This window comes from Amyelois transitella, chromosome 29 (genome assembly GCF_032362555.1).
Source record: "Amyelois transitella isolate CPQ chromosome 29, ilAmyTran1.1, whole genome shotgun sequence".
Classification (NCBI taxonomy): domain Eukaryota; kingdom Metazoa; phylum Arthropoda; class Insecta; order Lepidoptera; family Pyralidae; genus Amyelois; species Amyelois transitella.
The window spans coordinates 842,497-869,296 of NC_083532.1; the positions used below are offsets into that span (position 1 = coordinate 842,497).

Below are 26,800 nucleotides of genomic sequence, written 5' to 3' on the forward strand. Positions count from 1 at the left end.
ATGGGACGGAGCAAAGGAAGTGTGTTCTTTTTACTTGCTTTCTGCACAAGGCTTGCATGTTGTCAAGATTACTTCCGAATGGTAAGTTGATCATAATGATTCTAATTGATTTTATCTGTGAATGTTAATTACTACTCTTGAGCTATTCATTATCATGATCTCGGCATTTTATCAAAATTAATGCGTCTTTTTCTACGAAAGGAATGTATCATGTGAATGATGCATCAATCGACTACTTAACAATGTTAACTAAGACATATGGAAGGAAAAACACTTAACTCAATTTATTGACTTCTCAAATGGTAATTTCCGGTAATAAAGTACCTATAGCCTAAGTATGTTTATAAACTTTATAGATATACCTACCTACTACTGAAGGTTTTGTCTGTCCCTATACTAAGTATCATCAAAATCAGTCCAGGCATTTTTGAATAAAAAAAAAATATCTTTGCCTGCAACTTGTGTTATTCACTGAATAAAAAAAAGCAGCGAATAAAAATTTAAAAACTTTTGTGTATCTGCTACTTTTCTTCCCAAATATATTGTAAAATTCAATCAAGGGAAATGGCTTATAAACGTCTTTTTCCCTTACGGTAGACAGAGCAAACAGTCACGAAAAGACTGAAATGCCACGTTCAGTGAGTATGGATTAATGATAGAATTTAGATTCAAATAGTGATGGGTTACACGTAGTTATAAGTAGGCACCGGCCCCCGTTATAATATCCTTACCTCTGGAGAGGAGCCTACGATGCGCCCTAAACATACATTTATACATACTCACGTCTATATCCCTTGCGGGGTAGACAGAGTCAACAGTCTTGAAAACACTGAAACGCCACGTTCAGCATGGCTCAATGATAGAATTGAGATTCAAATAGTGACAGGTTGCTAACGCATCGCCTATACAAGAAGAATTCAAAGTTTATAAGCCTATCCCTTACGATGTCTTTGGGAAAGAGATGGAGTGGTACTTTTCTAAAGTGTCGGTAACCACACTTTAGAGTAGGACTCACTCTCTTTTCAAGACTACAGCCAACAAACAGTCTTTTGGAGTTACTGTGATTTAGTTACTATAGTCGTAACTGTATGTAATACTAGAGGCCGCCCGCGACTTCGTCCGCATGGAAACCCTATCAATCCCGAGGGAACTCCGGGATAAAAAGTAGCCTATATGTTATTCTGAATCTTCAGCTACCTATGTATATACCAAATTTCTTCGTACTCGGTTCAGTAGTTTTTGCGTGAAAGAGTACCTAACAAACGTCCATACTGACATCCTGACATACTCACAAACTTTCCCATTTATTATATTAGTGGGATGTATACAAAAGTCACAAGATAATACAAACATATCTATAATCAAGCCGCTTTCCCGAAAGGGGTAGACTACTTACAAGGTAATTCAAATAAAACAAAAATTCCCTTTGTTTTAATTATCTCAAAAAGTCATCTCCCATCTCCAAATTTTGTCAACCCGTCATGGTACATGCGCATACGCAAAAAACATATCAACATACATCTTTAAGTGAAGTACAACCGTGACAGAAAACAATGGAAACCAGGTCGTGTGGTTAAACTTGTTCTGAAGGTAAAATAAATAAATATATAATCACGGGACAAATGACACAGATTGAGTTAGCCTCGATGTAAGTTCGAGACTTGTGTTACGAGATACTAACTCAACGATACTATATTTTATAAAAATAAACACTTACTTAGATATATATCCAAGATCCAGGCCAATCAGTAAAACTACTTTTCTCATCATGCCCTGGGATTCGAAGCCGGGACCTACTGTGTCACAGACAAGCGCACTACCGCTGCGCCACAGATGCCATAAACGAAGGTTAATTGTCTATCGTTTTAAAATCGACAGGACTGAAAGTCTGTGCTACAGCCTTTTATAGACTTCTGTCTTCATCAGTCTGGGTCTCGAATGTCAAAAAAAATCTTTTTACACAAACGTAACCTAAAATCATCAGCTAACGGTTGAGGGAGGCAACGGGTGGATCACGTCTATATCCCTAGCGGGGTAGACAGAGCCACCAGTCTTGAAAAGACTGATAGGCCACGCTCAGCTGTTTGGCTTTGTGATAGAATTGAGATTCAAATAGTGACAGGTTGCTAGCCCATCGCCTAATAGAAGAATCCCAAGTTTATAAGCCTATCCCTTAGTCGCCTTTTACGACATCCGTGGGAAAGAGATGGAGTGGTCCTATTGTTTTTTGTAATGGTGCCGGGAACCACACGGCACTGCCGGGAACCACACGGCACAGCCGGGAACCACACGGCACAAATTTCTTGCACACCGTATTGCTTTTGCAATACAGCGCGTATACAAGTGTCGTGTGGTTCCTAGCACCTTAGAATAGGACCCTCCATCTTTTTATCATGAATGGTCGTGAAAGACGACTAAGGACCCCGCAAGGGATATAGACGTGATTATATTAATGAATGTTTGAAAAAGGTATTATGTAATAAAGACGCAGCAAGATTGTTTACTCTCGTGGCGACATAACTAACGTTACACACCAGCTGTCCATCATCGCGAAGAAATTGACGCGCTCAGCCAATAGCAGCGAAGAATCTAAATCGCGCAAACAAAGATTTCACGGATTGGAGCATAAATACAACCTCCGACTCAACATCGTCTGTCGCGCGGTTCCCCAGGCGTCACACCAGCCTGGCGGAAGATCTTCCCTTTGGTGGCGGTCGAGCCGAATCATCGCTCCCCTTCATAAAAGACTATAATATCCTTACAATATGTCCTTATAATTCACGGAAAATGTGTTTTTTTTACGTTATCTTCGCAAAAAGTCAGGTCAAGATTACCCGAAACCGACGAGTTTGCAAGAAAAGAGGTATGAATGTGGATGAAGCGAAAGAAGTATGCAGGGATCGTGGCAAGTGGAAAGATGTTGTCTCTGCCTACCCCTCTACTACTTCAAACTCTTTCTATTCGAGTTCATAAAATTTCGCATTTTACTTAAGTAGATTTACAAAATTTTGCAAAGGGTTTTACCCAAAAGGCATTCTGTCACGAGCGAAAGTTTTACCAATAATAGCTATTGTTCATTTTGTCGGTAAGTATGTCGTAAAAGTCACAGTGAATGATAGACTTTGATGACCGTACCTCGTAATAAACTAGATAACATAAATACATAAATATAAGCACGTCTTTATCGCTTGCGGGATAGACAGAGGCCACAGTCTTGGCTTAATGATGGAATTGAGATTCAAATAGTGACAGGTTGCTAGCCCGTCGCTTACAAGAGGAATCTCATGTTTATAGGCCGCTTCTATGATTGATTTACACAATCTGCAAAAGCAATGTGTTAAACTCTATGTTATGGCTTTGTAGCGGGAGCGATGATTCGGCTCGACCGCCACCAAAGGGAAGATCTTCCGCCGGGCTAGGTGTTATGCCTGGGGAACCGCGCGACAGACGATGTTGTGTCCGAGGTTGTATATATAGTTCCAATCCGTGAAATCTTTGAAATCGCGTCTTAGATTCTTTCGCTGCTATTGGTTGAGCGCGTCAATGTCTTCGCGATGATTGACATTAGTTGTTTGATTTGATGTTCCGACGAGTGGCGTAGAGATGTCGCCTCAGCTTTGTTTTGCCCGGTAAACCAGCAGCTCTCCTTGTTCCAGAGATGCCCCTAAATAAGCGGCAGGAATAAATAAAATAAAGTGATTGCAAAAATACGGTCTTTACTTTTCCACTGACAAAACGAGAAACCAAAAAAACCACTATTCAAAAAATGACATAAAAAATAAATAAATATTCTGAAACCCAACCTTTTTGGTCATCCCCAACACTCTACTCAAAGTGCCGTGTGGTTCCCGGCACCAATATAAAAGAGAATTGGACCACTCCATCCCTTTCCCATGGATGTCGTTAAAGGCGAATAAGGGATAGGCTTATATAATTGGGGTTCATCTTTTAGGCGATGGGTTAGCAACCTGTCATTATTTCAATCTCAAGTCGCCGAGCTTGACCTTTCAGTCTTTTGATGACTGTGACTCTGTCTACCCCGCGGAGGATATATACGTGATTATATGTTATGTTAAACGAAAATGAATTTAATAAGAAGGCAAGATCTCTGAAAAATAATGGCAGGAAATCCTCCGGACTAAAATGGAGGGTATTACAATTAGGTATTCATTGTCGTTTCAACCTTCAAGATGCGCATGCGTGACAAACAGACAAATATAATAACATAATTATAATACTTAGGTTTGTAACAAACATTAAGAATAGGCATACATACATATAGACACGTCTATATCCCTTACGGGGTAGACAGAGCCAAAAGTCCCGAAAAGAATAAGAATAGGCAAGATGACAATTTTTTTTTTGTTTTGGTGATAATTTAGTTTCACAACAACTAAAACATTGGTCAAATAATGGCATCAATAAACAATAAACTAACTGAGATACAGGAAGTAACATAACACATTATTTGGACGAGTCCAAAACGCCTTTTACAAAACGCTACTCAAGTGTGACGTCACAACCCAGTTTCTTGTTCGCGTCATGAACTTGATTTGTATGGCAGCTACCTTAATTATTGCGTTTATGGATATGATGCCTTAATAAAGTTATTCCATTTTTTTGTTTATTCACACCTGTCATAGTCATCTATATTAATATTATAAAGCTGAAGAGTTTGTTTGTTTGAACGCGCTTATCTCAGGAACTACTAGTTGGAATTGAAAATTTCTTTTTGCCATTTATCGAGTAAGGCTTCAGGCTATACAACATCACGCTGCAACTATAAGGAGCAAAGAAATAATGGAAAATGTGAAAAAAACGGGTAATATTATTCATCATTGAGGGCTTCAATGATGCCCAAAATAACTATTCTACGCGGACAAAGTCGTGGGCACAGCATAGTCATTAATATAATCCTCCGTGCTGTATCTACTAGGCTTTTCTACAAAGCTCATATTTAATGTACTTTTTGAATTTTCTATCGTTCATTTCAAGAACACTGAATTTTGATGTAGGTTCAAATCAAACTACAATTCTTTACGAGGTTCATGCAAAACATAAATTGTGATAGTTATATAGATAGATAGATACGGCCCTTCATTCAACATTTAGTTGAGGTAATTATTTGTGACGAGAACAAGTGACACAGTTAACAGGTTTACGATTTTGTAGGGCACTCAGCGGTTCTTTGTCAAACCTTTACTGGGCCCTTCTCCGAAGATAATACTCTTCATTTAGGGTGGATATAATATGTTAGATTTTCCAATTGGTTCCTGTATCATTTTATCACTTATTATAGATTTTCCAAATGGTTCTAGTATCCGTGTTTTTAACTAATTATAGATACAATCACGTCTATATCCCTTGCAGGGTAAACAGAGCCAACAGTCTTTAAAAGACTGAAATGCCTCGTTCACCTTATCGCGCTGTATGATGGAATTGAGATTCAAATAGTGACATGTTCACATATTCCATTATTTCTTTGCTCCTTAAAGTTGCAGCGTGATGTTATATGGCCTAAACGGCCTAAAGCCTTCCTCGATAAATGGTCTATTCAACGCAAAAAGAATTTTCCGATTCGAACTAGTAGTTCCTGAGATTAAACGCTTAAAAAAACAAACTCTTCTACTATATAATATAAGTATAGATATGTCATGTCATGTTATGGATAAATAATTTGACCACAGCAAGCGACGACAATCTGACCCCCGGAACTTTGCAGGAAAATCAATAATAAATATTTATATATATTTTTTTTTATAATTCAGGGAGTGAACACGAATGCGGCTGAAGCGACGCAGTTCCTGAGGGAATATGACCGGGAGGCGTCTGGAATGTGTTACAGGTAAAGAAATTAATTCCAAATAAGAAAGAACGATATTGATTGACTGGAAGAAATCCCGATTGGGATAAGTCCGCCATTGTACATATTCATCTAAATCCAATGACTGTAACTTTAAATTTTTATTAGGTACCTACATTTCTTTTTATGTGCAGAAAGGAGTTTATAAACAAACAAACGATCTTAAATGAGCGAAAATATTTATAGAGCCCCTTAATACCTGATGGGCATTAAGTCCGCCTTTTGTACATTTTTGTTTTTTGTGCAATAAAGTATAAATAAATAAATAAATACCTGAGGGGTTAGAGAGTTTTAGTGCCATGAAGTTGCCACTAGATGGCGCTGATTAAATCACATACAAACTCGCGGTTACTTGCTCGACTCGATTTATCGAGTAAAATAGCCACTAATTTCGCTGTTTTATTTATAAATAGATTCATACATACATATGGTCACGTCTATATCTCTTGCGGGGTAGACAGAGCCGACAGTCTTGAAAAGACTGATGGGCCACGTTCAGCTATTTGGCTTAATCATAGAATTGAGATTCAAATAGCGACAGGTCGCTCATCCGTCGCTTAAAAAAGAATCCCAAGTTTGTAAGTGATGAGGACAACTAGTCCTGAATTATAATTTTTGACGAAATAAAACTTTGGACTCGATAAAAAGATGTGTATTCGGAAAAACGTTCAAAAAAAGGCGGAAAGATTTTTCTTCTTTTTTTTTTTACTATGGAAATTGCGCACAGATAATTAATTGGCGCAAACATGCCCCCGGGCGTTGAAAGCCTCTCTTTCAACCAAACTCTGCGTCGACGGGTAGAGGGCAAATCCTATTGAAAGCTCTTCGTATGACTCCAACAGATGTGGTGATGTCTGCCACCCGAACAATTCCATCTGATCCAGGATGGACGGCAATGACTCTCCCCAATCGCCATTTGAGAGGAGGTAGATGATCTTCCTTTACGACGACCAATGCTCCCAGCTTCAGTGTATCGTTGCCCTTTTGCCACTTGGTTCTGTGCTGCAACTCAGACACGAACTCCTTACTCCAACGAGCCCAAAAATGCTGGCGTAGCTGCTCTATTCGTTGGAAACGTGATAATGAAGCAGTGGAATGGTCCTTGATATCATGCCGTGGAAGTGAAGTAAGAGGCCGGCCTATCAAAAAATGTCCTGGAGTCAATGGGGTGCAATCTGCTGGATCGGAAGACAGAGGCGTCAGTGGACGTGAATTTAATATTGCCTCAATCTGGACTAACGTGGTGTTAAGTTCTTCAAACGTAAGGTTACAATTTCCCAACACTCGCCTAAGGTGGAACTTTGTTGACTTGACACCCGCTTCCCAAAGACCGCCGTAATGAGGGCTATACGCAGGGATAAAATGGAATTTGAGACCATCATTAGCTAATTGTTCGCTCAAGGAATTACAATTAGTTTTAAGAAACTTCGAAAGTTCATTGCAGGCCCCTACGAATGAGGTACCGTTATCGTAATAAATATCATCGGGCTTTCTCGCGAAATAAATCGAAATAATGCTAGTAAATACTTATTACTCGTTAAGTCACTTACCAACTCCAAATGGATAGCTTTAGTGGTGAAACACACAAAAATTGCAATGTACACTTTTATCAGCTTACATCCGCGACCTTGCCGACTAGCAGCCATGATGGGACCAGCATAGTCCACACCAGTGCACTGAAAGGGGTAACCGCCTGATAGGAGACGCTGCTGTGGTAAATTGCCCATTATAGGACTAACTGTTCTACCTGATATGCGACAGCAACGTACACACTTACGATAACAACTCCTCGCTAAATTTCGTCCGCCTATAGGCCAGTACGAATCTCTAATAGAAGCCAACATCAATTGTGGGCCTGCATGCATTAACCTTATATGTTCAAATTCAAAAAGTAATTTTTTGTTTTATGAGTGGACTGTAAAATAATAGGGTGCTTTTTCTCAAAACAAAACAAGGAATTAACTAAGCGTCCTCCAACACGCATTATTTTATTATCATCAAGAAATACATTAAATTTAATAAGGGCGCTTTTATTTAGCAATTTACGATTACCAGAAAGCATTTCATACTCAGGAAATGATTCTTTTTGACTTTGGATAATGACAACATTTAGTGCATCCTGCAAATCATCTTGTGACAGAAATTTACTAGCTGTAGGCTTTTTTCTTCACATTTTAATAAATTTTGAAACAGTACCTACAGTGCGGATAAGCCTTAAATAATTTGAAAATCTACTAAAATCTATAAGAGTGTAACTTAGACTATCATTACGAATAGTAGCGCTCAAAGAAACAGAAGGTCGAGTTTCAGGCAGATCGTTTAACTCTAATGATTTACATGGAGAAGGCCAATGTGAACTATGTTGCTTTAGAAAGCTGGGACCGCTCCACCATAAGTCTAAAGATTTTAGAACACTAATATCCACACCACGAGATATTAGGTCTGCAGGATTATGATCGGTTGGGACGTGTCTCCATGTGCAGTGCCCGCCTTGTCTAAAACTTCAGCAACGCGATTGCGTACAAATGGCTGAAGCTTAGCAGGCAACATCTGCAACCAACCCAATACTATGGTGGAGTCAGTCCAGAAATAAACTTGACTTTGATTTCAGTCTACGTTCTAGAGAATAAAAACATTTAGATGCCCTTTGGAATGAGTCTCCTAACATAGAAGGACTTTGCTTCATTGGAATACGAACACAAAAATGACCATCTTCTAAACGTGTCGTATTTTTCAAAAAATGTTCCTCACATAACCTTTCTTCAGGTGAATAATGAGAGAATGGAGGGTTTATCTCTTCCAGATTCCAAAACTTTACTAAATCATTGTGAATTTTATTAAAATCATTATTAAAAGAGGAATCTGTCTGAGTAAAATTACAAGAAATATCATTTGACCTACGCTTACCTGGATTATAAGTAACAGGACCGGAAACTATCCAGCCTAGTAACGTGTCACACAGTACCGGCTTACCTACACCTAGTCTAATTCTCTGTGACCCGACCAAGTCCCAGAAGAGATCAGCACCTATTAATATATCTACTTCTGACGGCTTATTAAATGTGGGGTCCGCTAAAAATATGTTATCTGGAATATTCAAGTCTAAAATGTCGATTTCGCGACAAGGCATAACACTCATTAATGATGGCAAAATAAAACAACTCAACTTTGCAGTATAAGAGTTGTATAAAGACGTCATCTTTACCTGACAAATTTTGCCTACGTGCGAACTCACGTTATTTATGCCATAGACTGAACCATTAACATGACTTGTATTCAAATTGAGCCGAGTACATAAGCGTTCTGTCATAAATGATGAAGTACTACCACTATCAAGCAGGGCGCGCACTATGTGCTCACGATCGTTCTGATCACATAACTTGATGAGAGCGGTAGACAACAAAACACCACCGCGGTGTTCACCGTTATCACCACAAGACGAACTGAGATCCGCAGACAAAGTTAAATTATTTGCACTCGCATCAGTGCTTGTCCCAGCGTCAGCGGGCGGTAACGAAGGCATGGAAACAAATGAGCTATCTCGTGATGTATTTTTATTATCATTATTATTGCAAGAATTAGAAACACGCTTATTATCCGTCAAATGCAACAATATATTGTGACGGCGTTTACACAATTTGCAACCTGGCCTTTTACAACGATTGGCGAAATGACCAACACGAAAACAATTATAACAAACTTTATAGTTAGGCATTAACTTGTAACGGGCGTCTACACTAAGCGCAAGGAATTGTGAACAACTACTTAATAAGTGATCCGACTTACAGTGCGGACACAACTTATTATTTAAATTATTATTATTGGGATTCTGAGCAACAAGCATAGATTGTATCCTACCTGTACTATGCTTAGAGGGAGAAGCATTATTGCGAGCTCGCGCTAACTCTAAGGTTTCCAATAAGTCAGAGCGCGTGCGAATGAATTGTAGGAATGTACTAAATGTAATTACTATATCCTTATCTATGCGATCCTTATGATCCTCCCACTCACGCAATGTTTGCTGAGGTAATTTACAAGTCACTATATATATTAATAAAGTGTCCCAGTGTTTCACAGGCTCACCTAGTGACTCCAATGCACGTAGATTTTTATTAAGTTGATCAATTAAATCTTTTAAGACAAAAGATGACTCTTTGACTATAGTGTTTAAATTAAATAAGGAGGATAAATGATTCTGCACCAATAATCTTTTATTGTCAAAACGATCACATATCAATTTCCAAGCTATGTCGTAATTTCCGGCTGAAAACTCAACGGCATGAATTACAACAGCAGCAGATCCCTCCAAAGACGCTCGCAAGTAATGGAATTTATTAATTTGGTCTATTTCGTCATTACAATGAATAAGGCTGATAAAAGTGTCACGGAATTCCAACCAATTGCTATAGGTCCCGTTGAACTTTGGGAGCTGTATGGTGGGCAACCTAACAGGCTTACGTTGACTAATACGGGTAGTTTTATCACTACTTACCGATTCTTTATCATTATTGTACTTACATAGTAAGTCCTGTGCCCTAGACAGTGAGTTGTAATACAAAGACTCGAACTCAGCTCGTTCGGTCAATCGAAAATTGATATCGTCAGCTAAACATTCTAAACGTAACTGTACCTCATTGTAAAGTTCATACATACTTTCGATCTTCCCCATCCGTAATTGCAATTCCCTGACCGTACAACTGTCTAACTGTTCATCAGATTCTGGCAACCCATCCAGGTAATTGATGAATAACGTCAAACGTCCCTTAAAACTACCTCGTTTTTTAACAAGTTCCTTCTCTTCAGACATATTGGGAAACGAATGTGGTCAACCTGAAATGTTTACAATGAAAATATAAACAAACGATATTTAAAGTAAAGATACAGTTATGCCTACCAATTTAATGCGTTAATTATCTAACAATAATTTGTCGACAATTAAAATAACAAAAAGCATTAATTGAAAATGAATGTGTCGATAAATTAAAATAAAACAAACTTTACTGTCTATTAAATGATAACAAGGGCCTTAGTGATTTTCGTTGCAAAAATAAACTATGAAGTTAATTAATTACTTTGCATTGAACATAAGTACATCACCATAAATAAAATAGGCTCATTAATCCGAAATAACAAATTCATACACGACGGCAACAAAAATTGACCTACCTAGGTTCCTATGATACACCTGCGATGATGACTTAGTAACAATAAATTGACCTACCCACCTTTATTTTACGTGAATAATAAAAGAATTTGCTTAAATAACAAATAATATATCCAAATAATGAAATAACAATGCTTCCTATACCTATTTAATTAAGTATAATTTGGATATAATTATAGCAAATATTACGTAAAAAACAATGGAAAAAGATGCTAGGTATTACCAAACATAAAGTGTAATAAATAGTACTAACCTTATAAAATCCTTAATTAACACACTTAACAATACCTGTTCGAGTGTTGGGTTAGTTATTTAAATATAATATTACTACTTAACACCATATAAATGTACTCCGTCATCTGCAGAATTTTCCTTTAGGTAGTAATGCCGCCTCGAGTCCGGTGGCATTAATAATCGTCAAATTTACTGAAATTGTTCATATTAACGCTGATCCACATTAATTATTCATCCGGCTCGAAGGACCATGATGAGGACAACTAGTCCTGAATTATAATTTTTGACGAAATAAAACTTTGGACTCGATAAAAAGATGTGTATTCGGAAAAACGTTCAAAAAAAGGCGGAAAGATTTTTCTTCTTTTTTTTTTTACTATGGAAATTGCGCACAGATAATTAATTGGCGCAAACAGTAAGCCTATCCCTTAGTCGCCTTTTACAACATCCATGGGAAAGAGATGGAGTGGTCCTTGTAATTTTTTGTATTGGTGCCGGGAACCACACGGCTATATAAATAGATTATAGATAAATAAATAGATTCATTTATGGGTTTTTATTTCAAGGGTAACAATGTCCCAATGGAAATTCGTGACGAACATAACGGAATACAATCGTCGGAGGATGCTGGAGGAACTGGCTTTGAGTTCCAAGTTTGAGAGGCTGTCGTGGAGGAAGGCTGCTGCTTATGACGCATCAAGGTTTAATAAACATACATACATATAATCACGTCTTTATATCTAGCGCAGTAGACAGACCCAACAGTCTCGAAAAGACTGACAGGCCACGTTCAGCTGTTTGGCTTAATGATAGAATTGAAATTCAAATAGTGACAGGTTGCTAGCCCATCGCCTAAAAGAAGAATTCCACGTTTATTCACCTATCTCTTAATCACATTTTACAATATCTTAATAATAATACATACATACATATAATCACGTCTTCGAAAAGAATGACGGGCCACGTTCAGCTGTTTGACTTAATTATATAAATTGAGATTCAAATAGTGACAGGTTGTTAGCCCATCGCCTAAAAGAAGAATCTCAAGTTTGTAAGCTTATCCCTTAGTCGCATACATACATACATATAATCTCGTCTATATCCCTTGCGGGGTAGACATAGCCAACAGTCTTGTAAAGGCTGGTAGGCCACGTTCAGCTATTTGGTTCAATGATAGAATTGAGATTCAAATAGTGACAGGTTGCTAGCCCATCGCCTAAAAGAAGAATCCCACATTTATAAGCCTATCCCTAAGTCGCATTTTACAATATCTTAGAATTTGTATAGAAATGTGACCGAGAGAATACATTGTTATGATAAATTGATGTAACAGAGCGCTCGTTGAAATGCTCCTGCGCGCTATGGGCGCCTGGTATGTGGTTGGATTTGCTTACTGTGTTCTACGTAGAAAGTTGACAGTATCCGTTGGTCTTCCGCATTCACACTCACTAATAGATATGCACACTTTATGGGCTCCTAGTAGCTCTTGTATTTTTATATTGTATTTTATTTATGAAATTATTTTAAATTTATCAATAAAATAACACGAGTTATACACGTCTAAGCGCTAGCGCTGTCCAGGGGGGAGAGGATATATAATCACGTCTATATCCCTTGCGGGGTAGACAGAGCCAACAGTCTTGAAAAGACTGAATGGCCACGTTCAGCTGTTTGACTTAATGATAGAATTGAGATTCAAATAGTGACAGGTTGTTAGCCCATCGCCTAAAAGAAGAATCCCACGTTTATTCACCCATCCCTTAGTCACATTTTACAATATCTTAAAATTAGAACAGAAATGTGGCCGAGTGAATACATTGTTATGATAAATTAATTTACTTGAGATTTATCACACATACATACAGTCACGTCTATATCCCTTGCGGTGTAATTGACATTTAATGTAAGTAATTAAATATCCTTAATCCAGATTGCCTGACCACCAAAGCAGGAGACAGCTGATGAAGATAGTTCAGTCAAGTCGCGCGGCGTTACCTGATGATAAGTTTACTGAGGTAAATATTCATAATAAATAAATATATAAGGGACTGATTACACAGATTAAGTTAGCCTCCAAGTAAGTTCGAGATTGTGTTACTGGATATTAACGATACAATATCATAGAATCAAGCCTTTATAGACAACTAGTTTCGCCCGCGACTTCGTCCGCGTGGAATAGTTATTTTGGACATCATTGAAGTCCTCTAGGATGAATAATTTTCCCCGCGTTTTTCACATTTTCCATTATTTCTTCGCGAATTACAGCGTGATGTTATATAGCCTAAAGCCTTCCTCGATAAATGGTCTGTTCAACTCAAAAATAATTTTTCAATTCGAACCAGTAGTTCCTGAGATTAGCGCGTTCAAACAAAAAAACTCTTCAGCTTTATAATATTAGTATAGATATTCTGTAAAGGGTGACAGGCCACGTGCAGCTGTTAGTTCTTCTGCCTTGCCCTTCCCATCCCTTAGTCGTCTTTTACGACACCCATGGAAATAAGACGAAATGGTCCTATTCTTTTTTTTATTGGTGCCGGAAATCAAACGGCATGTATATTTATCTGATATCATATATATAGAATTCTCGTGTCACAATATTCGTTCCCGTACTCCTCCGAAACGGCTTGACCGATTCTCATGGAATTTTGTGAGCGTATTCAGTAAGTCTGAGAATCATCGGTCAAAATCAATTTTTTTCTTACCCCTTAGTGATAAGGGTTGTTCACCCTTAACATTTTTTTTAACTAGAAATATGTACATACATAAAATCACGCCTCTTTCCCGGAGGGGTAGGCAGAGACTACATCTTTCCATTTGCCGCGATCTCTGCACACTTTCTTCGCTTCATCCACAACTAGAAATTATTAAAAAATCATATATATATATGGCAAAACAACGTTTGCCGGGACAGCTAGTGTATGTATATTTAAACCTGTTATATTCCAGATACAACAGCTGATATCGGAAATGAAGGAGATATACAACTCTGCAAAGATTTGTCCTTACGGGCAGAAACCTTACGACCCTCACATACCGCGGGTATCGTACCCAGAATATCAGCCTAATCAGGTAGGTAACTTAAGTACTCTTGGTCCTAGTTTTAGTTCCGGTTGCATCATCCTCACCTCTCTATAGAGGAGCCCGGGGTATGCCTTTGACCATGGATCTTGAAAGCCAGATGCTTGGATTTAAATTTGTAGCCGGAATGATCAAATTGTCGGATTTTCACCTATGAACTTAATAACACGGTAAAGTCATGAAGGAAAACTCATGTATGTCATCTTTTTTTATTGGCCTGGGTCTTGAACGTTTACAAATACATACATAACATCACGCCTTTTTTTCCAAAAGGATAGACAGAGACTATATCTTTCCACTTGCCACGATCTCTGCATACTTCTTTCTTTTTCTTTCATCCACATTAGAGGGTTATCTTTATAAATATATATTATTGTCTAGATAATTAGCCGGTATAAAAATAAAATACTATGTGTTGGTAAAAATAAAGAAAACTATAATAAAAACTTAAAGAAACCCTAACTTTTGGTCCAAAGGTTCGACTGGCAGAGAATGCCTTGTGGCATTAAGTCCACCTGTTGTACATTTTACGTGCATGAAGTTTAAATAAATAAAATAAATAAATAAACTTTAATGGCGTCTTCATTTATCATTGTGTGAAAAAATAACAAAAGACGATCGTACATTTTCATCTTTTAAAATTATTACTTTTCTGTTTTTGCGGCCAGTGTGTAAATTAAACACTACATTTTTAAACAATTATAAAACATATTACCGTTGAGTTATAATTCTAAGTAGAAGTGTAATTAGTAGTAAATTACACTGATTGAGTTAGCCTCGAAGTAAGTTCGAGACTTGTGTTACGTGATACTAACTCAACGATATTATATTTTATAAGAGATACTTATAAAGAACATCCACGACCCAGGCCAATCAGAAAAAGTTCTTTTCTCATCATGCTCTGGTCGGGATTCGAACCCGGGACCTCCGATGTCACAGACAAGCGTACTACCGCTGCGCCACCGAGGCCGTCAAATATTTATTTATCAAATATTTAGTATTTGTTATTTCATTCTACGTTATAAGATTCTACCTTCCAGATTCTTCTTAATTAAAACATTTTATAAATTTCAGGCTTACCAATTGACCAATCAACCGTTCCAACATTACCAACCAACTCAAGAGCCTTCAGACTTCCCCAACTACTGTGACATGCAGCTAGACCCAGAAATATCTAGAATTCTAGCCCATTCCAGAATTGAGAGCGAGCTGATCTACGTCTGGAAGAGCTTCAGAGACCAGACTGGACCTAAATTGAAGAACAGGTTCATGAGATACGTGCAGTTGGCCAATCAGGCTGCTGTGGCGACGGGTGAGTCAGAAATTAACAAAATAAGAATAGAATAGATTTATTCTCAAAATTGGATACAAGGTATCACTTATAGATGTCACATCACTTAAATCTGATTATATCTACTACCGCTTCCAAAGCGCATGTGTAGAAGAAGTGGCGGAACAAACTACACTGCAGTATTTTCATCGGACGTCAATTTGATATACAAATATGGATCTCTTAAATCTAAATCATGGACGAATGCACATTTTCTACATTAAAAAACGTGAATGAATGTAGAAACATTGATAACATTATAAATAACCGTAGTTTAAGACTTACTGAAAACAAAAATGGATAGGTGCTATCTGTCTACCATATGTACATATACATACATAAAATCACGTCTATATCCCTTGCGGGGTAGACAGAGCCAACAGTCTTGAAAGGACTGTAAGGCCACGATCAGCTGTTTGGCTTTATGATAGAATTGAGATTCATATAGTTACAGGTTGTTAGCCCGTCCCCTAAAAGAATAATATCCCTTAGTTGCTTTTAACGACATCCATGGGAAAGAGATAGAGTTGTCCTATTCTATTAACACTGCCGTTAATTTCCACTTCAAAAAAATTGATTTTCTAGTTAATTTTAATTTATTTTTAAGGTAATACTTATCTCATATTAATTCTCTCAATTACTCAGGTTACAACGACGCAGGAGATCAAATGAGATCCGCATACGACGACCCGTCGTTCCGTTCGACGGTAGAGGAGATTTACAACCAAGTGGCGCCACTTTACAAGCAACTGTTCACGTATGTCAGGAGACGATTGTTGCAAAGATATGGGGAGACCAGTGTGAGGTCCGATGGGCCTATACCAGCACATTTATTGGGTAACATACTTCTAATTAAAAATTATTGAGATTATTTTGTTCGTTAATAATGTACTCCTGATTTCTTACCTGATTGCTTCTTTCTTAAAGATTTTAGCCCTAACTTTATCTATTTATTAATTAACTTAATGCTTGTGGCATTCCCTACCAGTTAACCTTTGCAAAATAGCAAACAGATAAATAATACAGTGTTAATACAAGAGTGAAAAAATATACTAATGTTTATATACATATATAAATAAGAATATAGATAAACATACATAATATTATTCACATAAGTAAGAGATGATGATGAATCTGTTGTACTATAAAGATGAATAAAATTTTAAAAAACGAGCATATAATTTGTATATTAATAACTTCTTATTTGAAAATCTGTTCATGATAATTAAATTCTGAATGGATCTATAAGTTTATCAATATAACGTTTTCTTTCTATAATGGTTTTTTAAAAAAGGTTTTACTCAGTTTCATTTGCGGTTTTAGGAAACATGTGGGCACAAAACTGGAAATCCATCATGGATCTTGTGATGCCCTTCCCCCAGTCCCCTAACCTGGATGTAACAGCTGAAATGCTACGTCAGGGTTTCACACCATTAAGGTATGTCATGTATTAAGGTATGTTTTGGGTTAATATTAACCTTTAGGCTATGAATAACGTATAATTTTGGATATAAGATAATTATCTTTCGTTAAAATCGTAATGTTTACTTGGATGATATGTCACACGTATGGCTCTCTTGAGTAGAACCGTAATATTTGGATTGTATAATTAATTGTATACATAATTTTAAATTAAATACATTAAACAATATTTATTAACAATATTGTATAACGTAGATTACTTCATAATTTACAATTTTTCGAGGTGGTTGAAGGGTGATCAGGCAATGAACTTTCAAGGTATATATAGTCACTTGAAACGCACTCATATTTCAGAAAAAAATTATTATAAAACATGACAGAATTTATATTAAAAACATAACAAAAATCACCCCTTTTCAACAACATTGTCCGTTCTTATTTAATTTAACGTAAATTTTGATAAGTATCATTCATAACAACAAACTCTCCAGAATGTTCCAAATGGCCGAAGAGTTCTACACGTCGATGGGACTGAAACCAGTGCCGCCGGAGTTCTGGCGAGGGTCCATGCTGGTGAGACCCCCGCAACGCAGTGTCCAATGCACCGCTAGCGCCTGGGATTTCTGTAATAGGATCGATTATAGGTTTGTTAACTTGGTACCTAAATCATTATCATCAGTACTTACATACATATGGTCACGTCTATATCCCTTGCGGGGTAGACAGAGCCAACAGTCTGGCGAGGGTCCATGCTGGTGAGACCCCCGCAACGCAGTGTCCAATGCACCGCTAGCGCCTGGGATTTCTGTAATAGGATCGATTATAGGTTTGTTAACTTGGTACCTAAATCATTATCATCAGTACTTACATACATATGGTCACGTCTATATCCCTTGCGGGGTAGACAGAGCCAACAGTCTGGCGAGGGTCCATGCTGGTGAGACCTCCGCAACGCAGTGTCCAATGCACCGCTAGCGCCTGGGATTTCTGTAATAGGATCGATTATAGGTTTGTTAACTTGGTACCTAAATCATTATCATCAGTACTTACATGCGTATGGTCACGTCTATATCCCTCGCGGGGTAGACAGAGCCAACAGTCTTGCGGGGGTTAATGCTGGTGAGACCTCCGCAACGCAGTGTCCAATGCACCGCTAGCGCCTGGGATTTCTGTAATAGGATCGATTATAGGTTTGTTAACTTGGTACCTAAATCATTATTTACATTTAATCATTATCTCAATTCTATCATTAAGCCAAATAGCTGAATGTGGCCATTCAGTCTAATCAAGACTGTTGGCTCTGTCTACCCCGCAAGGGATATAGACGTGACCATATGTATGTAAGTATGTATGTACGTATGTAAATCATTATCATCAGTACTAATTACTATTTCAATATTCTTATTTTACGTATGTTATCAAAATTATTTAAAGTTGTTGTTCAAATGGGCAATTAGTAGTATTTCTTACATATATATACGTGTAGTCACGTCTATATCCATTGTGGGGCAGATAGAGCCAACAGTCTTATAGACTGATAGGCCACATTCAGCTTGTAGCAGAAACATGGCTTAAAGAATGAAAAAACTTCTATATACCTATTTGTTTAATCAAAAAAAATATAATATACAACAAGCGATTTAAGAAAAACTAATTTATGCCTTATGGTTCCCGACACTAATAAAAAGAAGACCACTCCTCTTTCCCATGGATGGATGGCTAGCAACCTGTCACTATTTGAATCTCAATGCCATCATAAAGCCACACAGCTGAACGTGGCCTTTCAGTCTTTTCAAGACTGTTGGCTCTGTCTACCACGCAAAGGATAAATACGTAATCATATGTTTAATGTCCTTAAACAGAAGTTGCTAAAACATATCAGGGATTGTTAATCACAACTCAAGCATCATACTTTTAAATGGGTTAGTCATTTGATATCTTTGGTAAATGTTGTGTATACCTGTTATTTGTGTTTACTTTGGGACTTATATTTGTGTATCTTTGTTAAGATAGGCTAAGGGATAGGCTTACAAACTTGGGATTCCTTTTTTAGGCGATGGGCTAGCAACCTGTCACTATTTGGATCTCAATTCTATCATTAAGCCAAATAGCTGAACGTGGCCGATCAGTCTTTTTAAGACTGTTGGCTCTGTCTACCCCACAAGGGATATAGACGTGACCATATGTATGTATGTATGTATCTTTGTTAAGAATGTAGTAAGTAAATACTGTTGGTGTACCTTAATAAATAAATAAATAAATAAATGAATGAATGAATGAATGAATGAATGAATGAATGAATGAATGAATGAATAAATAAATAAATAATACATTTCAGGATAAAACAATGCACAGAAGTAACGATGCAGGATCTGATTTCAACTCACCACGAGATGGCCCACATACAGTATTACCTTCAGTACGCCGACCAGCCGCAGATGTTCCGCGACGGAGCCAACCCAGGTATTCTTTAGGTCTATCTATCCCGCACACCCTGGTAAACTAAGTGTCAACCCGGGAATACAAGACTTTACTAACATAACTAAAATTTCTCTAGAAATAAGTAGTGCCCTTGTACTGAATTTCTTTTTATTTTAAGTTTTGCATGTATGCATGTATGCATGTACGCATGCATGCATGTATGTATGCATGTATGCATGCATACACGTATGTATGTAAGAAAGTAAGTAAATAAATATTGTTCCAGCGTTCCACGAGGCCGTAGCCAACGCTGCAACGTTATCTGTTTACAACTTACCACACTTACAGAGGCTTGGACTGTACCAGAACAAGTAAGTAATAGAATAGAATGGAATAATAAATGCCGTGTGGTTCCCGGCACCAATTGAAAAAAGAATAGGACCACTCCATCTCTCTCCCGTGGATGTCGTGAAAGGCGACTAAGGGGTAGGCTTATAAAATTGGGATTCTCCTTTTAGGCGATGGGCTAGCAACCTGTCACTATTTGAATCTCAATTCTATATTAAAGCCAAATAGCTGAACGTGGCCGTATCAGTCTTTACAAGACTGTTGGCTCTGTCTACCCCGCAAGGGATATAGACGTGATTATATGTATGTAGGTATGTATGTAGAATAGAATAGATTTATTTTCAAAATTGGACACAACTAAACTAAACTAACTACTAAGTTATAATTAGATTTAAGTGATGTGACGTCAATAAGATTACTTTTTGACGTCACATCACTTAAATCTATCAATACAAGGTATCAAACTTGTCCGCTTCCAAAGTGCATGTGTATAATAAGTGCCGAAGAAACTACACTGCAGCGTTTTCACCGGACATCAATTAACAAATATAGATCTCTTAAATCTAAATCGTGGACGAATGCACTTTGTCTACATTAAAAAAACATGAATAAATGTAGAACTACTTATTTCAATACGAAATAATATTAGTTAAATAATATTAATAATCTAATCTTAATTTTGACTTGACAACATTCTTGGAAATTTAAGTTCTTATTATAAACTTTACCGTGTGTACCATTCCACCAGAACCCACGACCCTTACGAAGTGAGCATGAACTTCCTCATGACAATGGCTTTGGAGAAAATAGCGTATCTTCCGTTCGCGTTCATGGTGGACCAGGTAAGTCTGATTCCGTCAAAAACATTCTCCAAAAAAGTAAATGCCGTGTGGTTCCCGGCACCAATATATAAAAAAAAAGAATAGGACCTCTCCATCTCTTTCCCATGGATGTCGTAAAAGGCGACAGGCTTATAAGCTTCGAGACTAACTCAATTTGTGTAATTTGTCCAAAAAAAAAAAACTTGTGATTATTCTTTTAGGCGATGGGTTAGCAACCTGTCACTATTTGAATCTCAATTCTTATTAAGCTAAAGAGCTGAACGTGGCCATTCAGTCTTTTCAAGACTGTTGGCTCTGTCTACCCCGCAAGGGATACAGACGTGATTTCATGTATGTATGTATGTACTACTGGTTCGAATTGAAAAATTCTTTATCAGCGTCGGTGGTCGAATTGGTGAGATGCCCGCTTAAAATGCGTGTTGCACAGAATAGGACAGGTTCAAATCCCACCTCGGTCATATACCAATGACTATTTTCAAAAGTTATGAACATTAGTTTGAATACTAACTAATTCTCTTACGGTGAGGGAAAACATCGTGAGGAAACCTGCACGTTCAGGTAACTGGATGTGTGACCATGGATCCAATACGGGTTAGGTTCCCCTGCAAAGGTCGCGGAGGTCGGACGGGAGTCGCTTCGTGTGAAAACCTGACTCACACAATCCAGGGTCCATGGTCAGAGGCGTACCCCGGGCTCCTCTCCAGAGTGGTGATAGAATCAAAAATCTTATAATTAATGTTTTTTTAAAATTGTAATCACCTTGATGCATAGCCGTGACAGTATTAAGCTAAACAATCTATACTAATATCATAAAGCTGAATAGTTTGTTTGTTTGAACGCGCTTATCTCAGGAACTACTGGTTTAATATACCATTTATCGAGGCAGGCTTTAGGCTATAAAACATCACGCTGCAACTATAAGGAGCAAAGAAATAATGGAAAATGTGTAAAAAAAAAACGGGGAAAACTAAGTATTTATACTATTGAAGGCTTCAATCAATGATGCCCAAAATAACTATTCCACGCTGACGAAGTCGCGGGCACAGCTCGTTATTATATATATTAACTTTAATTTATTCATTTATTTCAGTGGAGATGGTCGATATTTGAAGATGGCGTACAAAATATGAACTCTCGATGGTGGCAAATGAAACTAAGATATCAGGTTGAAACATTATTTATTTATTTATTTATTTATTTTGTGCCGTGTGGTTCCCAGCACCAATAAAAAAAGGAATAGGATCTCTCCATCCCATGGATGTCGTAAAAGGCGACTAAGGAATAGGCTTATAAACTTGGGATTCTTCTTTTAGGCGATGGGCTAGCAACCTGTCACTATTTAAATCTCAATTCTATCATTAAGCCAAACAGCTGAACGTGGCCTATCAGTCTTTTCAAGACTGTTGGCTCTGTCTACCCCGCAAGGGATAAAGACGTGATCATATGTATGTATGTATGTTATTTAAACTTCATTGTACAAAATACAAATGTATAGCATTATTAGCGGACTTAATGCTAGAAGCATATTATCTTACATACATAAGTACATACATAAAATCACGCCTCTTTCCCGGAGGGGTAGGCAGAGACTACCTCTTTCCACTTGCCACGATCTCTGCATATTTGCATTTTTCTATAAGCATTATCTTACAGTCAACTATCTAATATATCTTATTATTTCACAGGGAGTGATACCACCCATGCCTAGAAGCGAAGGCGACTTTGACCCTGGATCTAAATACCATGTTATCGCTGACCAAGTCAGTATTTATTTTATAATTTGGTTGTAATAAGTATTAAGCCAAATAGCTGAACGTGGCCATTCAGTCTTTTAAAGACTGTTGGCTCTGCCTACCCCGCAAGGGATATAGACGTGACCATATGTATATATGTAATAAGTATTAATTATAAAATATGTGCAGTGTGGTTCCCGGCACCAATATAAAAAAAATAGGACCACTCCATCTCTTTCCCATGGATGTCGTAAAAGGCGACTAAGGGGTAGGCTTACAAACTTGGGATTCTTTTTTAGGCGATGGGCTAGCAACCTGTCACTACTTGAATCTCAATTCTATCGTTAAGCCAAACAGCTGAACGTGACCATTCAGTCTTTTCAAGGCTGTTGGCTCTGTCTACCCCGCAAGGGATATAGACGTGATTATATGTATGTATGTATTACTGTTTCGAATTGAAAAATTCTTAATTCTTTTTGCGTTGAATAGACCATTTATCGAGGAAGGCTTTAGGCTATATAACATCACGCTGCAACTATAAGGAGCAAAGAAATAATGGAATATGTGAAAAAAGACGGGTTATATTATTCATCCTTGAGAGCTTCAATGATGCCCAAAATAACTATTCCACGCGGACGAAGTCGCGGGAACAGCTAGTCTATACTAATATGGGCACAGCTAGTAAATAAATAAAATACATAAATAAATAACTATACGTTTATTTATTTACGACGTGGTTTACTCTCAAGCTGTCTAAAATCATTGAAATGGATATTCTTTTATTGCTAGGCCTCTGTGGCGCAGCGATAGTACGCTTGTCTGTGACACCGGAGGTCCCGGGTTCGAATCCCGGCCAGGGCGTGATGAGAGACGAACTTTTTCCGATTGGCCGGGTCTTGGATGTTTATCTATATAAGTATTTATTACAAAATATAGTATCGTCGAGTTAGTATCTCGTAACACAAGTCTCGAACTTACTTCGAGGCTAACTCAATCCGTGTAATTTGTCCCGTATATATTTATTAAATTAATGTAAGTATATCTTTATAAAGTAATCAAATTTAGACAAAGACGTGCCAAGTCAAAGGTTCCTTATCACTACATAGTACAAAACAAAGTCGCTATTTTAGTCTGTTTGTCTGTATGCTTATATCTTTAAAATTACGCAACGGATTTTGATGCGGTTTTTTGTAACAGGTAGAGTGCTTCAAGAGGAAGGTTTTTATGTATAATAATAACATTTATAATTTTGCACCCGTGCGAAGCCGGGGCGGGTGGCTATTTGTATAAATTAAAAAAAAAACCGCGTAACTAAATCAATCATCACAGCACGAGCTGTATGTTTAACCAAGACCGCCCCTCACCAGGAATACATGAAATACTTCCTGGCCACAATCCTGGAGTTCCAGATCTACTCCCACATGTGTTCCCTGTCAGGACACACAGGCCATCTGCACGAGTGTGACGTTTACAGGAGCCGGGAAGCTGGAAGACTTTTAAGGTTATATAAACACTATCCTTCCTACTACTATTATAAAGGCGAAAGTTTGTATGGATGTATGGATGTTTGTTACTCTTTCACGCAAAAACTACTGAACCGATTACCATGAAATTTGGTATGTAGGTAGCTGAAGATATGTATGTATGATATGTACGAGTATTCTATGTATAAGAAAGAGTGGTAGTTATTTATATAGTAAGTTTTATACAGTAAGTAGTAGTTAGTTATATAGTTATTAGATCTAAGTGATGTGACGTCAATATGTGATACCTTGATGTCGTAAAAGGCGACTAAGGGAAAGTCTATAAACATGGGATTCATATTTTAGGCGACAAGCTACGAGTAGCAACCTGTCACTATCTGAATCTTAATTCCATCTTTAAGCCATACAGCTGAACGTGGCCTTCAAGTCTTTTCAAGATTGTGGGCCCTGTCTACCCCGTAAGGGATACAGACGTGACTATATGTGTATACGTAAAGTACAACACTTGAATTACAGTTACTACTTATAAGTAGGTAGGTACAATATGAACCCTGTTGGGCATCGCAATTTTGAAATTATACCTATGGAACTATATTAAATCTTCTTTTATTCTAATGGTCCTGGTAAAGGGTCAGGTCAAAAGTACCCGAAACCGCCGAGCTTGCATGAAGAGAGTTATGAATGTGGATGAAGCGAAGGAAGTGTGCAGAGATCGTGGCAAGTGGAAAGTGGTAGTCTCTGCCTACCCCTCCGGGAAAGAGGCGTGATTTTATGTATGTTTATTCTAATTTCCAGTGAGATAATGCAAGCTGGTGCTTCGAAGTCAGCATCGGATATAATCAGAACGATGACCAAAGGAAAAACCAACAAGATTTCTCCAGAAGCTATTGTCAAGTAAGTTATTAGTATTTGTTCTTAATTTTAAGAAGGTTGTAGGCTATATAACATCACACTGCAACTATAAAGAGCGAAGAAATAATGAAAAATGTGAAAAAAAAACGGGGAAAATTATTCATCCTTGAGGGCTTCAATGATGCCTAAAATAACAATTCCACGCGGACGAAGTCGCGGGCACAGCTAGTTAAATGATATAATTGAAGCTTCTAAAATGACTTTATAGCTACACTACACTAGTTGCATACATATAAAATTGTTTATTTTTATTTATTTATTTATTTATGTACACAAAATTATATACAGGAGCATTTATTACATTAATTCTAGTACAAAGGTGCTACTTATTTCAAAAGAAATCCCTTTTATTTCTAATCTCTTTATTCTCACGTTTATCTGTTCGTCAGGTACTTCAGACCTCTGGAACTTTGGCTGCGCGTCCAGAACCGAGATGAGAACCTCATTGGATGGAACTCTAACTACCACGATGTGGCTCTGTTCGCCCCGCAACGCGGCGCCTCGGCTTCGAACCTGGGGTCTGTGGTCGTAATCTCACTGTCACTCATGTTGAACTTGTATTAAAGTGTATAGTTTTAATGTTGTTTTATTGCCTTTTAAGAATTGATATGAATAAAGTGTGAGGGTTTATGGCAAGTGGAAAGATGTAGGCTCTGTCCACCCCTGCGGGGCAGTAATTTTGAGTGCCGTGTGGTTCCCGGTACCGATACAAAAAAGAACAGGAGCACTCCATCTCTTTCCCATGGATGTCGTAAAAGGCGACTAAGGGATAGGGTGACAAACTTGGGATTCTTTTTTTAGGCGATGGGCTAGCAACCTGTCACTATTTGAATCTCAATTCTATCATTAAGCCAAATAGCTGAACGTGGCCTATCAGTCTTTTCTAGACTGTAGGCTCTGACTACCCCACAAGGGATATAGACGTGACCATATGTATGTATGTATGTACGAAACGGTTTGATGACCGATTCTCATGAAATTTTGTGAGCACATTGAGTAGGTCTGAGAATCGGCCAACATCTATTTTTCATACCCCTCAGTGATAAGGGTCGTCCACCCTTAACATTTTTCTTTAACTAGAAATTACATACACACATACATATAATCACGTCTATATCCCTTGCGGGGTAGACAGAGCCAACAGTCCTGAGCGGACTGATAGGCCACGTTCAGCTATTTGGCTTTAAGATAGAATTGAGATTCGAATAGTGACAAGTTGCTAGCCTATCGCCTAAAAAAAGAATCTCAACTAAAGAACTAGAGAAACTAGAAAGTACTTAAGAATTATTTATATGGCAAAACAACGTTTGCCGGGACAGCTAGTAATCATTATAAAAAATACTATGTCAGTGTCATTGCTCTCGTAATGATATCGATTTTTTATAATGTCGTAAGTGATATGCGTAGAAGTGCGTGCGTTTTTAGGGTTCAGCAGGAAAATCAAATATTGTACAGTGTACTTTCCTGTAATTAAGTAGATATAGAAACGATGTTTTTCCAATGGATATCGTTAAAGTACATACATACCTAATAGTGCCGTGTGGTTCCCAGCAGTGCCGTGTGGTTCCCGGCACCAATACAAAAAAGAATAGGACCACTCCATCTCTTTCCCATGGATGTCGTAAAATACGACTAAAGGATAGGCTTACAAACTTGGGATTCTTTTTTAGGCGATGAGTTAGCAACCTGTCACTATTTGAATTTCAATTCTATCATTAAAAAATTGCTGAACGTTGCCATTCAGTCTTTTCAGGACTGTTGGCTCTGTCTACCCCGCAAGGGATATAGACGAGACCATTATGTTTGTATTTATACTTAAACCTAAGGTCACGTCTATATCCCTTGCGGGGTAGACAGGCTAGCAGGCAGGGCTAGCACCCTGGTGTTGGCCGATTCTCAGACCTGCTCACAAAATTTCATGAGAATCGTTCAAGCCGTTTTGGAGGACTACGGGCATTGTGACACGAGA

The 26,800-nt window shown here is 37.8% G+C and overlaps 2 protein-coding genes across 2 annotated transcripts; one reads left to right on the forward strand and one right to left on the reverse strand.

Annotated features, from left to right (window-relative positions):
• On the forward strand, positions 1-25,395 carry LOC106139858 (angiotensin-converting enzyme). The gene is made up of 17 exons (XM_060952581.1): positions 1-81; positions 5,769-5,845; positions 11,828-11,962; positions 13,192-13,276; positions 14,208-14,330; positions 15,414-15,651; positions 16,315-16,506; positions 16,993-17,107; positions 17,583-17,735; positions 19,430-19,554; positions 19,799-19,883; positions 20,609-20,702; positions 21,793-21,867; positions 22,388-22,462; positions 23,803-23,936; positions 24,715-24,813; positions 25,221-25,395. Exons 1-17 carry the CDS (start codon positions 1-3, stop codon positions 25,393-25,395), a joined length of 2,061 nt encoding a protein of 686 aa, XP_060808564.1.
• On the reverse strand, positions 7,268-11,105 carry LOC132903766 (uncharacterized). Its single transcript, XM_060952802.1, has 2 exons — positions 8,771-11,105; positions 7,268-7,556 (listed from the first exon to the last, which is right to left on the reverse strand). Exons 1-2 carry the CDS (start codon positions 10,668-10,670, stop codon positions 7,312-7,314), a joined length of 2,145 nt encoding a protein of 714 aa, XP_060808785.1. The 5' UTR covers positions 10,671-11,105; the 3' UTR covers positions 7,268-7,311.
• Positions 25,396-26,800: the final 1,405 nt, after the last annotated feature.

Bases quoted from the DNA above. Each gene is read 5' to 3' on its own strand.
- LOC106139858 (XM_060952581.1), top strand. From the start codon at position 1: ATGGGACGGAGCAAAGGAAGTGTGTTCTTTTTACTTGCTTTCTGCACA. The intron at 82-5,768 runs GTAAGTTGATCA...TTTATAATTCAG, and splicing joins GTCAAGATTACTTCCGAATG to GGAGTGAACACGAATGCGGC. The intron at 17,736-19,429 runs GTTTGTTAACTT...AATACATTTCAG, and splicing joins TGTAATAGGATCGATTATAG to GATAAAACAATGCACAGAAG.
- LOC132903766 (XM_060952802.1), bottom strand. From the start codon at position 10,670: ATGTCTGAAGAGAAGGAACTTGTTAAAAAACGAGGTAGTTTTAAGGGA. The intron at 7,557-8,770 runs GTAAGCGTAGGT...GTCTCCTATCAG, and splicing joins TCCTGTTACTTATAATCCAG to GCGGTTACCCCTTTCAGTGC.